The sequence below is a fragment of the Zootoca vivipara genome, chromosome 7 (assembly GCF_965207765.1).
Source record: "Zootoca vivipara chromosome 7, rZooViv2.hap1.1, whole genome shotgun sequence".
NCBI classification, from domain to species: Eukaryota; Metazoa; Chordata; class Lepidosauria; order Squamata; family Lacertidae; genus Zootoca; species Zootoca vivipara.
The window spans coordinates 35,356,593-35,370,628 of NC_142590.1; the positions used below are offsets into that span (position 1 = coordinate 35,356,593).

Here is a 14,036-nt window from a genome sequence, read left to right on the forward strand (position 1 = left end):
ATAAAACACAACACAACAAAACAAATCAAATAAAAACCGCAGACTCGTACAAACCACAGATAATATAACACAAATCACAGCTCACAAGGACAAATATTAACAATTCAAAAAACATATCTTGAAGGTTTAAGATTAAGATTAAAAATTTAGGCGCCTAACTAAAATCAATATCTGATGTCATTAAAAAACAAAAAAATACTTATAACTATCAATAATCAGCTAACATTCCATTCCGTCTCTTGTACGAGAGGACGGCTGTTAGGAATTTAGCAACCTGTAGAGTGATATAAGGGTCCACATCTTGAAGAACCCAGGCTAGCTGAAGGTCAACTGGATTGTCAGCCATAGGCTGGATTATGGAGTTTAATATACTCGCACGAGCCGAACTGTACATAGGGCAGATAAACATAACATGGTGTAAAGATTCAGTTGATTTCATTTCGCAAGCACACATTGAAGAGACTTGGCCCTTAGTAAATCTATGTCTCAGCACGTTAGTTGGAAAAACATTGAACCTAGCTTTAAGGAAGGCATATCGATGAGACGCGGCCGTAAGCGTTGTTAAGTAGGATGGAGTACGGTAAATAGGGGTTATGCCGATATTTAACGGTGAGCAGACTCCCCCGCCATCTAGACAATTTTGGTATAGCTCCACATCATCCAACCTTTGGTTTATACACCTTTTTGCTGCATTTAAATCCAGTTTGAGCAATTCAGAGGGAGAGATCTCATAGGACAACAATTTGGCATGGATTTTTCCGGTCCACAAATTTGTGAAGTCATCCCGCCACATGCATTGAATAAGATAGTGGTTCGGGAGTTCATTGCATACTTTACACTTTTATACAAGGTTCTTATGATGCACATAATTCATAAGTAAATTATGCACATGTTGTCTATTTTGCCAAATGTTGTATGTGTTCAGAAGGAGCTGTGATTCCCACTGCATGTGCCAAGCTAAGCATGTGTGTTTTCTGCCAATGGCGGTCAGTGTACATGCCTTCCCCCCCCCCCCAATGGAAGCAGTATCACTGTCCGAGAAACATCATGTACACAGTGGCCCTGAGTGACTTCTAATGCTTTGGATTGTCATTGGGAATAACAGTAAGTGGTTTTATGTGGATGAAAGACATAAGGTACAAGTGTTGAGAGAGAGAAGAGTGTTCCGCAGTTGTAGGATACACATATAATTATGAATATAGGCTTAAATGCAACCCAGGTGCTTAACTTAGAGATGACATCAGAGTGGCTGAAATGTATTTGAAGGTCTTTCTCAATTTTCATGGAACACTTGATACTGTCCACTGGTACAGAGGTTATGCTGAGGGACATCAACTCTGGTAGCTTACTTGAGTCAACCTTGTTTTTATATAGGCCAGTTGGGATTAACACAGGCTGAAGGTATCCATGCTACTATTCCAAGACAGGGGAAATTAACCTGTAGCCTTCCCAACACTGACTCCCTGCCCATTCTGCAACTTCTACTTTTTCCTTAGGGCCATGTAAGTAGTCCGTTAGCTGTTTCCACCTCCCTTGGGCAGTTCATGGGCCTGCTCCAGTTTCTGTCCTGGGTGTTGACCAGTCTAGTTAACTATCAGAATCTTTGTTTATGGCCACAGCAGATTACCTGTTGTTGAAGAGCAATGTCACATGAGAGGTTGCCGTTATTGCAAGAGTAGGCAGGTGTTTGCAGGACTGCTCTTCAGTAGTCCAGGCCAGGCAGTCAGAGAGTGGTAAGCGGTGGTGACTCCTCATCTTCTCAGGACCTTTTCTATAAGGTCCGGTAGCATTTTACACTGTCGTCCTATTCTGCTGAATATATGGGGCAACATCATGAAAATATATGGAGTGTCCTGATGGCATTATTTATTTCTCTCTCTAATCAACCTGGGTCCTAAAATTCTGGTTTGGCAGTGTCTGTCCATGATATAGGGAGGAATGGTAGAGAAGGTGTTTGGAACTGAATCCAGAAAAGACTGAGTTGATTGGTAGACCCTATGATCTGGGAGGATCAGAAACATCTTCTATTAATAATTTTGGCATCCTAAAGCCAGTGAGGTGTAGTGGTTAGAGTGTCAGGCTAGGACCTGGAAGACCAGGTTTAAATCCCCACTTGGCCACGAAGCTCACTGGGTGCCTCTAGGCCATTCTCTGCCTTTTAGCCTGGAGCTCCTTAGAGGGGAAAGTGGCATATACATGTAAATGCAATACAAAATAAATAAATAAAGTCTGCAGACTTTTGCTGGACTGGTGGACCCAAGTGTACAGTGGTACCTTGGTTCTCGAACTTAATCTGTTCCGGGAGTCCTATTGGCTGCAGGAGCTTCCTGCACTCAAGCAGAAGCCACGTCAGATGTTCGGCTTCCGAAAAACGTTCGCAAACTGGAACACTTACTTCCGGGTTTGTGGCATTCGGAGGTTGATTTGTTTGGCAACTAAGCCGTTTGGAAACCAAGCTTCCACTGTACGTGCTAACACCATTTAGAGAAGGTGCACTTTTTTCTCAGGTTACAAACTAACAACCACAAGGAATGCCTTTGTACTCTCCAAGTTTGACTGTAGTAATAATGCATGCTACATGAGACCTGAGGATTGTTCTGAGATTTCATCGCCACCTGGGAATGATGAAGATGAGGATTACTACTACAGTGGTACCTCGGGTTACAGATGCTTCAGGTTACAGACTCCACTAACCCAGAAATAGTACCTCGGGTTAAGAACTTTGCTTCAGGATGAGAACAGAAATCGTGTGGGTGGCCCCATTAGCTAAAGTGGTACTGTGTTTCCCCTTTTTTAAGACGTAGTCATAAAATAAGCCATGGCAAGGATTTTTAAGCATTTGCGAAATATAAGACATAACCCGAAAATAAGACATACCTCCATGCCGTGAGCGAGACCGCTAAGTGCCCCAGCCAGCCAGCCAGCGGGACCCAGTATGCCGGCTGCGGCAGCAGCCGGAGGAGGAGGCCTGCCAGTTCAGGGCCTGGAACCGGCTGCTGCTGTTGCAGCGGCAAGCGCGCGGAGCGCCCGAGCCAGTGGCCTTGCCTCTGCCTGGCCCAGCCGAAGAGGCCTGCCGCCCAGAACTGGCTGCTGCAGCGCCGAGCGCTCGGAGCGCCCCGCAGCGCCGGGTGGAGCGCCCAAGCCAGCGGCCTCACCTCTTCTTGGCCTGGCCAAGGAGGCCTGCCGCCCCGCCACCCAGAACCGGCTGCTGCGCGGAGTGCGCGGCAGCACCAAGCGAAGCGCCTGAGCCAGCGGCCTTGCCTCCCCCTGGCCCGGCCGAGGAGGCCTGCCGCCTCGGCGCCTGGAACCAGTGGCTGCTGCAGCGCCAAGCGCTCGGAGAGCCCAGCAGCGCCGTGATCCGGCCTGGCCGAGGAGGCCATAAGGTAATAAAAATCTAATTAAACAACAAAAAAAGACATCCCCTGAAAATAAGACACCGTGTGTTTTTTTTTAGGGGAAAAAAGTTATAAGACGGTGTCTTAAAAAGGGGGAAACATGGTACCTCAGATTAAGAACAGTTTCAGGTTAAGAATGGACCTCCAGAATGAATTAAGTTCTTAACCCGAGGTACCACTGTACTTGATAGGAATGGGCTGCTTTTGCTTCCAGACCTACACCAACATTTTGATATTTCAGTGACAATTAGAAATGCAGATTATGACTTACGAGGCCCTAAAGAGTTTTATCCTTGCATGTTCTTAGAGCTTTCCTTTCTCTTTTGTGTGCCCATCCTGACCGTTAACATAGGTGGACAATTTCTTCTTGCACAGTCTCCCTGGATGACATTTCGCCCAGGCCCAGGCCCCAGAGCATTATCCCGGATCGCTGTCCATCCTTTCTGTTCAAGCTAGAATTGGAAGCTAGTGAGGGAGGCTTTGTTTATCAATTTTAATCCTCTTCTTTTTTCCTGTTAAGCATCTTTTGAAACGTGTTACTGACCCAGAGACATCAAGGATAGGGTGGGATGCAAAGTTCAACAGCTAGTGCATCACATTGCTCCTTTTTTATATATAGTTCTGAGTGCTGCAGCATAACTGTGCCATGAGAGTAAAGGTGAACATTTGGAGTACTTTTCTCAGCTTATATTTGTGACTATGTGCATGCAGTGTGGATTCTTTCAACTGTGACTTGGTGGAAAGAAATTGCAGATTTGGTGGCTTCCATTTCAAACAATTTGCTGCTCTCTTATCTTTCAGTTTACATTTTTGCCTTCCACATAAGTGTGCACCACCTCCCAGTTTTATTGCCACAAGTGTTGGGTGTGTTAAGACGGCTCAATTGACCACTGAGCCAAATGGAAGCAACTGCTTGGAATCTTAATACAGGAGCATCTGTATATGCCAGAAGAATGCAGTTTAGCACTATGGTTCACCCCAGAAATGATGTGCTCAAAACAACTTGTCTGTTTTGAATCGCTGCAAAATCACTTCCCCTACTATAGAGGGGGTGTGAATAGGTGGAGAGTTGACACACAACTCTGCATCGCAAAGACTCCCCAAATAAAAGTGGGAGAGGAACCTGGGAGGCTTTCCTAGCAGAAAGGATGGATTGGCATTTGAAAATTTGTGAATTGTCAGAGTGATCCATACGATTGCATGGAGAGCAATGCCATACCAGGTCTCCTTTCCAGGAAAGACGAGATCCCAGTGGCACTAACATTTTATGGCAGCATGCACAAGATGTTCTCGTGGATTGTGGCTACAGGAAAGTTTAGTGGTGAAGCATTTTTCTAAGTTGCTGCCTGATCCTGCTTTCAGCTCTATTAGAGAACAGAATGAAACATACGGTAGCCTAGTTTCCATAGCACTATTCACACTAGATGCCTTCACATATAGAAGAAACCATGAGAGGGCATGATGTGGTGACAATACTATACCACTCTGCAGTCTCTCAGCCCACACACCAAATGTGGGGAGAAATGATTTCAACCAAGGCACCATCTCCGCCCCTTAAACCCATTTTATTCCCATTTTCTTAAATGATGAGCTGCAAAGAGCAAATTAGATAACACCAATTATTCCCCACATTTATTATTTCAGCATTCTGCTCTGGTGATAACATAGCCCATGCCATATTTTAGGCCACAGTCCCAGAGAACGGAAGCATGCAAGTAAACTGTGAAGTCCAGCAAGAATCCCTAATAATTCTTGAGTGATCCAAACCCGCAAGGTGTTGGAAATTTGGCTTGGTCCAAACTCAGAGTGACACCAACCTAATCAATGGTAAATCTGTGCTGCTCCACCAGTGTCAAGAAAGAAAATAGCCATGACAGCGTTCCTTTCTGTAAGGTTGCTTTCTTGACTATTGCCAGCATTGCTTTCTAAACTTATTAGGCTAGCTAAAGTGGTCCCGTTCTTCTGCCGAGCTACTGATTTTTATCCCATTGCATGATTGAGGCTAGCTTTCCCATAAATCTTGTAAGTGTATGGTTTAAATTTTAGTGTCCCCCCCTTCTTTTTTCTTTTTTCTTTTTTGCTGTAACTGGTTTACAATTCTCTTTAGTCCCACTTGTTGGTTGGTTGGTTTGTTCCTGCATGACATTGTGTTCAAAGGGAGCGTTAAAAGCAATGAAAAGATGTGAAGGGGCTTTTGTATTGAAATGCTGTTCGTCTTTCTGCACCTAGGATGGTAAGCGGATGTTTGGTACATACTTCCGTGTTGGTTTTTATGGGACTAAATTTGGAGACCTCGATGAACAAGAGTTCGTTTACAAGGAACCGGCCATAACAAAATTGGCTGAAATTTCTCATCGGTTAGAGGTGAGATGGTCTCAGCAAGTCTAAAATATAATCCTGTAGTTACATGGGCTTTCAGGGAGCTCCCAATATGTTTCCAAATGCAATTCAAAGTGTTGGTGCTGACCTTTAAAGCCCTCGGTCCTGTATACTTGAAGGAGCATCTCCACCCTCATTGTTCAGCCCAGACCCTGAAGTCCAGCTCCGAGGGCCTTCTGGCAGTTCTCTCATTGTGAGAACTGAGGTTACAGGGAACCAGGCAGAGGGCCTTCTCGGTAGTGGCCCTTTCCCTGTGGAATGCCTTCCTGGCAGATGTCAAATAAATAAACAATTACTCAACTTTATGAAGGCAGCCCTGTATCGGGAAGTTTTTTTATGTTTGATGTCTCACTGTGCTGGAGACTGCTCAGAGTGGCTGGGGCAACCCAGTTGGATGGATGGGGTATAAGTAATAAACAATTGTAATTGTAATTATAAATAGAGTCAAGTTCGGGGGGATTACTTGACTCCCTCCCCCTGCAAAAAAAAAAAGAAAAAGTTCCTGTGTTCACCTGACCTGTGGTCCTGTCCACATAAGCTGTAGCATTCACATATGCAAGACAGCCATGAATAGGATTGTGGCTCAGTGCATGGGTGAAAAGGACCCTTCAGGCCAAGTAATTTCCAATCTTTCACAAAGAGCAATCAAAGATAGGAGCCCTGTTATTTTACTTTTTAAACCTCCACAAGGTAAATGTAGGCTCAGGTTTATCTTGTATAAGCCCAGTTCTGAGCCATGGGGTTGCATTCAGATAACCATACCTCGGCTTAATAAGCTGGGATGTGAATGAGCCTTATGCACCCACAGTCGGCTGCTTCACTTTTTGCTTCGTGCAAGTCAGGAAGTTTCAGTTAGCTATAGATTCCCCTTACATTCCAACTGGGAACTGATGGTTTCGAGCTTCCAAACAAGCCAGAATACAAAGCCTTGGTTTAACATTGACTTGGGACCCTGACATGTTAAGGAGTCATTAACTATAGATTCCCAGCTTGAACTGAGAGTTAACTAGTTAATATAGTTTATGAACTAGTTAATTAAGACTAAATCGTTACACTCATGAATGAAAGAACAAAACAGCTGCACCCTGGGAACAAAGCTCACTCATATCTTGGCTTAGTGTGTGCTTTGGTGTGTATTGTGTGGTCTTTTAAACTTGTTTTGCTGCACACACTGTCCAGCGTATGATAAAATGATGGAATTTTTCCACATCGACAAAATACTTTGAGGCAAACTCCCCCCCACCCACGTTATTATTATTTTTGCCTCCCCCCCCAAAAAAAAAATGTTACCCAAAGTTATGCAGGCATAGCCCACACCACAGCCATAGTCCTAACTGTTTTTCATGTGATTCTGCTAACATTGTGTGCCACCCCTTCCTTTAAAACTTTGCTCCAGATTGCACTTTACAATATCTTGTTGATCATTTTCAGGGTTTTTATGGAGAAAGGTTTGGTGAAGATGTTGTCGAAGTAATTAAGGACTCTAACCCTGTCGACAAATGTAAATTAGATGCCAACAAGGTAAGAAGCTAAAAATAACTATCAAGTTGGACATTCCTGTATCTGGTGTGAGAAGTGCCCTTGTTCCTGGCTTGTGCATGACTACACACTATGGTTCCAGAAAATAAATTGAGTGGATAAGGTGGTGCTTATGCACACGCCTCTCTCAATCTAGATACAGATATCAGGTAGCAGCTTTTAGACAATTCTGGTTTAGAATATAATTGATGTATCACGTCATACAATATTTTCACCAGGGAGACTGGGGCAAGAGTTGTCTGCTGTCACTGACTTTTGTATCTTTGTAACTGGCTCTGATAAGTTCAGAGTGCGGAGGACAAAATGGCGGCAAGCTTGTGCTGCCCACTGATGTGGGCCTCGTTTTGTCTCTTGGTTAACACACCCCTTACTGCTCACCCACAAACATAAACATTCTGCAGCCAGGAGCAGTGTCATGAGTGAATGAGGGCCATGCATGGTTGCTAGTTGGCTGATGACTATTCTGCAGTGTCTTCCTACTAGTCTGTTTTTCTGCCCCAGGCCTATATACAGATAACTTACGTGGAGCCTTACTTTGACACATACGAAATGAAGGACCGGATAACCTATTTTGACAAAAACTACAACTTGCGGCGATTCATGTACTGTACACCCTTCACGTTGGATGGCAGAGCTCATGGTGAGCTGCATGAACAGTTCAAGAGGAAGACCATCCTCACGACATCACATGCATTCCCTTATATTAAAACCCGGATTAATGTTATTCACAAGGAGGAGGTGAGCCCTGAACAGCGATGGTAACTGTAAATTTAAGAGGGAGAAATGCCAGAAATAGAGGGGGAATGATTATGCGTTCAGTAAAGTTTCAGCTTGCTGATTATTGATTGGCATGTGTTTTAGATGCATTTACAAAGCTGCTTTTACTGCAAAAGCCTGAGAGGAGATTTATTTCAGGTGTAATGTTTTGACACTGATGATTACTATTGCTATTATTACCATTATTATTGGTATTATCATGTGCAACACCACTTTCTAATGGATGTGTTGGTTTAGTGCCTGCCCTCCACAGACCAAACTCTCTCTCAAAAGTATCACATATTATGCTTTTCGGTAGTGGCACCCACCCTGTGGAATGCCCTCCCACCAGAGGTCAAAGAGAACAACAATTACCAGACCTTTAGAAGGCATCTCAAGGCAGCCCTGTTTAGGGAAGCTTTTAATGTTTGATGGATTTCTGTATTTTAATATTTTGTTGGAAGCCGCCCAGAGTGGCTGGGGGAACCCGGCCAGATGGGCGGGGTATAAATAATAAATTATTATTATTATTATTTTGACAATCTGTTGCAACACCACATGCTTGCCCTTTGCACTTGCACTTCAGGAAACCCAAGTCAGTTCACGGAAAGAGCCACCTTCTCCCAGCTTAATTGTACTATTTTTGCGGTCAGGTCGCTTTGTGAGATTTCGTATTTTTCACAAATTATTCAGTTTGGGTTTCCTGTTGCAGAAGCCTGATGTACGATGCTCAGATCGCTCGCTTTTTGGGAACTCAGTGAGTTCCAGAATGGACTCACTGGGAAATGTAGGCAGAAGTGATCATCTGTCTACATAACACCAGACTGGAAACTGCTCTAATTTTTTCAGTAGTACTTTGCATCTAACAACTGGGGAAAAGAAAAATCAACTCACCTGTATAGCTCAGTTTGTTACAGTGTGGTACTGATAACACAAAGGTTGCAGGTTTGATCCCCGTATGGGACAGTTGCCTATTCCTGCATTGCAGGGGGTTGGACTAGATGATCCTCAGGGTCCCTTCCAACTCTACAATTCTGTGATTCTCCCTTTCCTTATTTAGGAGTCTAAATTAAATTTTCTCGTAATCACAATGAAAAGGGAAAATCCCTGATGTTCTTCTTAAATTTTCCTGTGTTTGTTTCCTTAGATAATTTTGACACCAATTGAAGTTGCCATTGAGGATATGCAAAAGAAAACCCAAGAGTTGGCTTTTGCAACACATCAAGATCCTGCAGATCCCAAAATGCTCCAGATGGTGCTTCAGGGTTCAGTAGGCACAACGGTAAATCAGGTAAGGATGCAGAACTTGAAGCCCCGCCAGTGTCTATGAGTCCAACCATTAAGGCTTTCTCATTTAAAAAAATGTTGTCAAAAATGGGTTCTGAATATATATTGCATATAAACAGTAATAATAGTGTATATAAATAACTTGTTTTGTATTGAGGAACTAAGAGGACAGTATTATTGAAGTAACTGCTAACATAGTGTGTTCCAATTCACGTAATTTGAGTGTGTAGAAGCACGTTCGCCAAGTTTTATTCTCTGAAGCAAAGTGGTTCTGTGAGTTAACAGAGGCAAGAGGTGCACACTTTTGATTGAATGGAACATATGATGTAATAATCTCCCCTTCTCAGGACAGAACATCTCTAAAAAACGTTTCACTAAAAAAACGTACACTGAAACATGTACATAATACATGTTTGCTCCAAAGAAAAGCCCTGTTGAGTTTAATGGGACTTATTCCTAGGTAAACATGTACAGTATGTGATACCTAAAAACTAGAGGTCAGTGGCCCACCAACAAGTAGGGGTAGGTATCAGACTGAATCAGTATTTGAATCTTTGCTAAGTACAACTGTCAACTGCATTGTGTGGAGGGAACCAACATATTTCATGAGTGTGCGGTGGGTCCTATTTTGAGATCTGTTTGTATGCATCCTTAGAGCTGTTATAGGCAACATTTGAAAGAAATCATTGTGCAGCTCTGCCTTCTCCTTGACAGTTGCATAAATGTCCACGAAGATAGGAGAAGGGAGGTTGTGGAGTGTGGTCCTAGTGGGAAGACAGCCTAAAAAAATTCTATGGGGTCTTCTATTTATATGAAATTATTCCAGGAGCCAGCCCTGCAGAAGTATCTCACTACCTGTCTCTTCTTTAAAGGGACCACTAGAGGTTGCACAGGTTTTCTTATCAGAGATACCCAACGATCCTAAGCTCTTCCGTCACCATAATAAACTACGGCTTTGTTTCAAAGACTTCACAAAAAGGTATTGTGTTTCAATGAACATCTCCCCCCCCCATTTTAATTGTCCTAAAAAGGATCATGATAGATATGTTGATCAATTGTCTTGTGGTGGGTCTGATTACTTACTTTAGTCCTTTCTCACCTTGCAGCCCCGATGTAGTCGCACATTGGAAGTTGAACAGAATCTGTTCCGGAGGTCCGTTCAACTTCCAAAATGTTCTGAAACAAAGGTGCGGCTTTCGATTGGCTGCAGGAAGCTCCTGCAGCCTATTGGAAGCCACGTTGGACGTTTAGGTTCCAAAAGAGTGTTTGCAAACCAGAACACTCACTTCCGGGTTTGCAGCGTTCAGGAGCCAAAACATTTCAGTCACAAGGCGTTCAACTTCTGAGATACTGTATATTGCTTCTTAATTCATTTCTGCATAATTTAGAAAATTCCTTGAAACTTTATCCTACATTCCTCAAAAAAGCACGACTAAGGCATACAACAGATTTGGCATTATTAAGTGGCACTGATGTTCTTCCAGCACGTTGGCCTTGATCCATGAATGCTGATTGGCATCCTGGACATGTATGGTGAGCATTTTCCTGCTGTTAAACAAGGAAACCCAGGAAACCTCACAGTGCTTTGGATTATGCTCCATATTTACCTTTTATATACACGGAGAATCATGTATAGCCAGCTGCTTGGGCACAGAAGCAGCAGCTTCATTTCTTTTTAAATCCTGTTAGACAACTTTAGAGAAATCAGATTTCTAGGGTGACTTGGAGAAATCTACTCCAAGGAACAGAAAGACTGGTGTTTTATTGTGTAAAAGCCAATTTTGGCATTGCAGTCATGCTGCGTTGGAAGTTTCGGATGTTTCCAAATAAGTGCAATTAGTGTTGTGGCCCAAGGAGTCTACACAAAGGAGACAGATACAATGCTGCTGGCTGGCTCCAAGTGGGTAGACTATGGTCACTTTCCTATTGTCTGAATTTTTTTGTTCTCTAGGTGTGAAGATGCACTGCGTAAGAACAAGAGCCTGATTGGTCCAGATCAAAAAGAGTATCAGCGGGAGCTTGAAAGAAATTACCACCGTCTCAAAGAAGCCCTTCAGCCTCTGATCAATAGAAAAATTCCCCAATTATACAAGACGGTCCTTCCTGCTGCTTGCCACAGGTCATTCTTATATGTTAACATTTCTTGTTAATGTTTCTTTAAAAGGTCTCCTGGATAGGAAAAGTACATGGGAAGGGAAATTGAAAGTTCCTATCTGTAGTGTAATACAATCCTGATAATTACTTTACTAAAACCCCTATATCTGTGGCCCCAAGCCCTATTTCTCACACTTCAGAAGACCAGAGCCTTAGGCTTCTAGTCACCCCTGAGATAGGAGTGGTCAGTCTTCAAGCACTAGCCGTAAGGACATTCTTAATACTTCCTTTAGTTGGTCCAACTCATGAGTATTTCAGGCACAAGCTTATCTAAGGAGGCTGACAACAGATTTGCATACAAAATAGATTTGAGGAAGAATTGTTAGGTTGTGTAATACATTGTTCTTACGGTCTTTTAAAATAGTATCTCTAGTGCCTGTTGTGAGCCACTTTAGGCATGATCCGGTAGGGGAAAGTATGATATAAACTTAATGCAGTGAAATGAAGAATTCAGAAGAGGGTCTTTTGGATAGACAGCTGCTAATCTACTTTCACAGGATGATATTCAACAAGGCACTAGAGCATCCAGAAAAATATTTCCAGGATGGGGTTGCAGACCTGCTCAACTTTGTACACAGCTTTTATACTTTGCTGAAACTTAACTGATTTAAGAATCAAATACTCATTTACAATATGTACCATGCAGGATCAGCTGCATTGGATGCTGACAGTCAACTTGCTAATGTTGCTTTCCCCCCCTTAACAGCAACATAAAATGAAAATGTGGCTCCCCAATACAGTACAGATTTTAGATTCTGTTTTCTGAGTAAAATTTAGCTTTGTGCTGATTAAGACTGGTAAAACTCTTTTCTGGGTCAGAACAATGGTTCATCCACACCAGGCATCCTCAAACTCAGCCCTCCAGACGTTTTGGGACTACAACTCCCATCATCCCTGGCTAACAGGACCAGTGGTCAGGGATGATGGGAATTGTAGTCCCAAAACAGCTGGAGGGCCGAGTTTGGGGATGCCTGATCTACACTAACCCACAATAACACTAAAATGAAGCACTTTCAAGTCTCCATTTATTTCGGTGGAGAAATTTAGCATGTGCTGAAATCCTTTTCAGTTATCAGTATATAACTTTAACTGCATGTTGCCCATTGTCTCAGATAGTGGAAACTGAAGGGAAAGTGCACACAATCACAGCTTCCAGCAGAATCAAGAAAACTGTGTTGACGTGTGAGGCAGGTTTGCATGAATTCAAGAACCACTGATCATCTCACATTATCAGTCCTTGTCATGGCTTGGGACTAGTTAATTTTATAGCTGCACATCCAAACACTTTGTGTAGCAGAATATTACTCACCACCAGACTGGCGTTCAGCTTGGGAAGCAGAAGCTTATCTCATTGTTTTTTCCTCCCCAGAGATTCCTTCAGCAGAATGAGCCTTCGCAAAATGGACATCTGAGCACCTTAAAATATGCTTAAGAATTTTAAGGTACTGAACAAACGAGTGCAGTGTCATCAACACCAGGAATTTTTTATAAGTTTTATTTGGAAATAAAACTTTGGACTTTGTTCAGGACACCCTGCACACATTTTACCAATTTACATGGAAGTGTTAAGTGGCCAAATTCCCTTCTAATTATATAGACTTCAAACCTTTTTTAACCCCATGGCAACAGTATATAAACTACTGGTGAGGCTGTAAACAAAACTGTTTTTTAAGAAATTTTTTAATATTCAGAGGTACTCCAAATGCATCAACCATTATTTATAGCATTCTTTAATGTTAAATTTGTTTTTGTTTTAGTTCATATATTTATTTTATATTAGGAGCATTTGCAAATGAATTTAAACCATTTTTAATGCAGTGTTTATTTTAATGGTACCATTAAATATTGAATGTTTACACTTTATTTCTTGGTGTACCAGCTTCTAAAATTCATCTTTGTGTGAAAAAAGATCCTAGAGAAAGGTAAGTACAAAATGCTTTTTAAGGATGCAAAGGATGCTTTCATTTTTAAACTTTTGTGTCACATGGCTACAGCTACATTGGGTCTGTGCCTCAAACTGCTGGGATGACCTTGGGGATATAGGGGTCCACAAAAGCCAACCTGTTTCTAAAGTGCTAATTTCCAGGTTCAAGTACTGTTTTGGGTCACTGAAAGTGAAGCAGGGACTTTTGGCTTTCAAGCAGACAAGAGGGTCTCATTCCTGCTGCAAGGCTAAGCTGGCTTCAGCGAAGGAAGGACGGACTTGTGTAAAGCAGACTAGGTATTCACATGATGTATTCATTACATAACACTACTACCTCTTCAGTGGTGCCTTTTTTTTTTTTTTTTGCAAACTGCTAGTTCAGCATCAAGGCTGCAATCCTAACCCCTTATTTGAGAGTAAGCCCCAATTCAATTCAGTTGATATACAGACATTTGTAAACCACTTAAAACTGAGGAAAAAACTCTAAAGCACGGTCCATGGGGTCACGAAGAGTCAGACACGACTAAACAACAACAACTTATCAGTAGATATGCCTAGTGCAAAATTTTGTGATTCTCTTGAAAACTATACCGGCATACTGG

The 14,036-nt window shown here is 42.5% G+C and overlaps 1 protein-coding gene across 4 annotated transcripts in view; it reads left to right on the plus strand.

The window, feature by feature from the left end:
• The window catches only part of DOCK7 (dedicator of cytokinesis 7), a 114,380-nt gene extending 101,007 nt beyond the window's left edge, over positions 1-13,373 (plus strand). For 2 of the 4 annotated variants that reach the window (XM_035123060.3, XM_035123063.3), the window contains 7 exons: positions 5,634-5,759; positions 7,206-7,295; positions 7,815-8,051; positions 9,217-9,360; positions 10,229-10,335; positions 11,308-11,475; positions 12,880-13,373. In XM_035123060.3, the coding sequence (XP_034978951.3) occupies positions 5,634-5,759; positions 7,206-7,295; positions 7,815-8,051; positions 9,217-9,360; positions 10,229-10,335; positions 11,308-11,475; positions 12,880-12,922 (915 nt within the window). In that variant the 3' untranslated portion in view covers positions 12,923-13,373. Of the gene's footprint in view, positions 1-5,624; positions 5,760-7,205; positions 7,296-7,814; positions 8,052-9,216; positions 9,361-10,228; positions 10,336-11,307; positions 11,476-12,879 lie in introns of all 4 variants that reach the window. The other 2 variants (XM_035123061.3, XM_035123064.3) reach the window with 1 other exon arrangement.
• Positions 13,374-14,036: the final 663 nt, after the last annotated feature.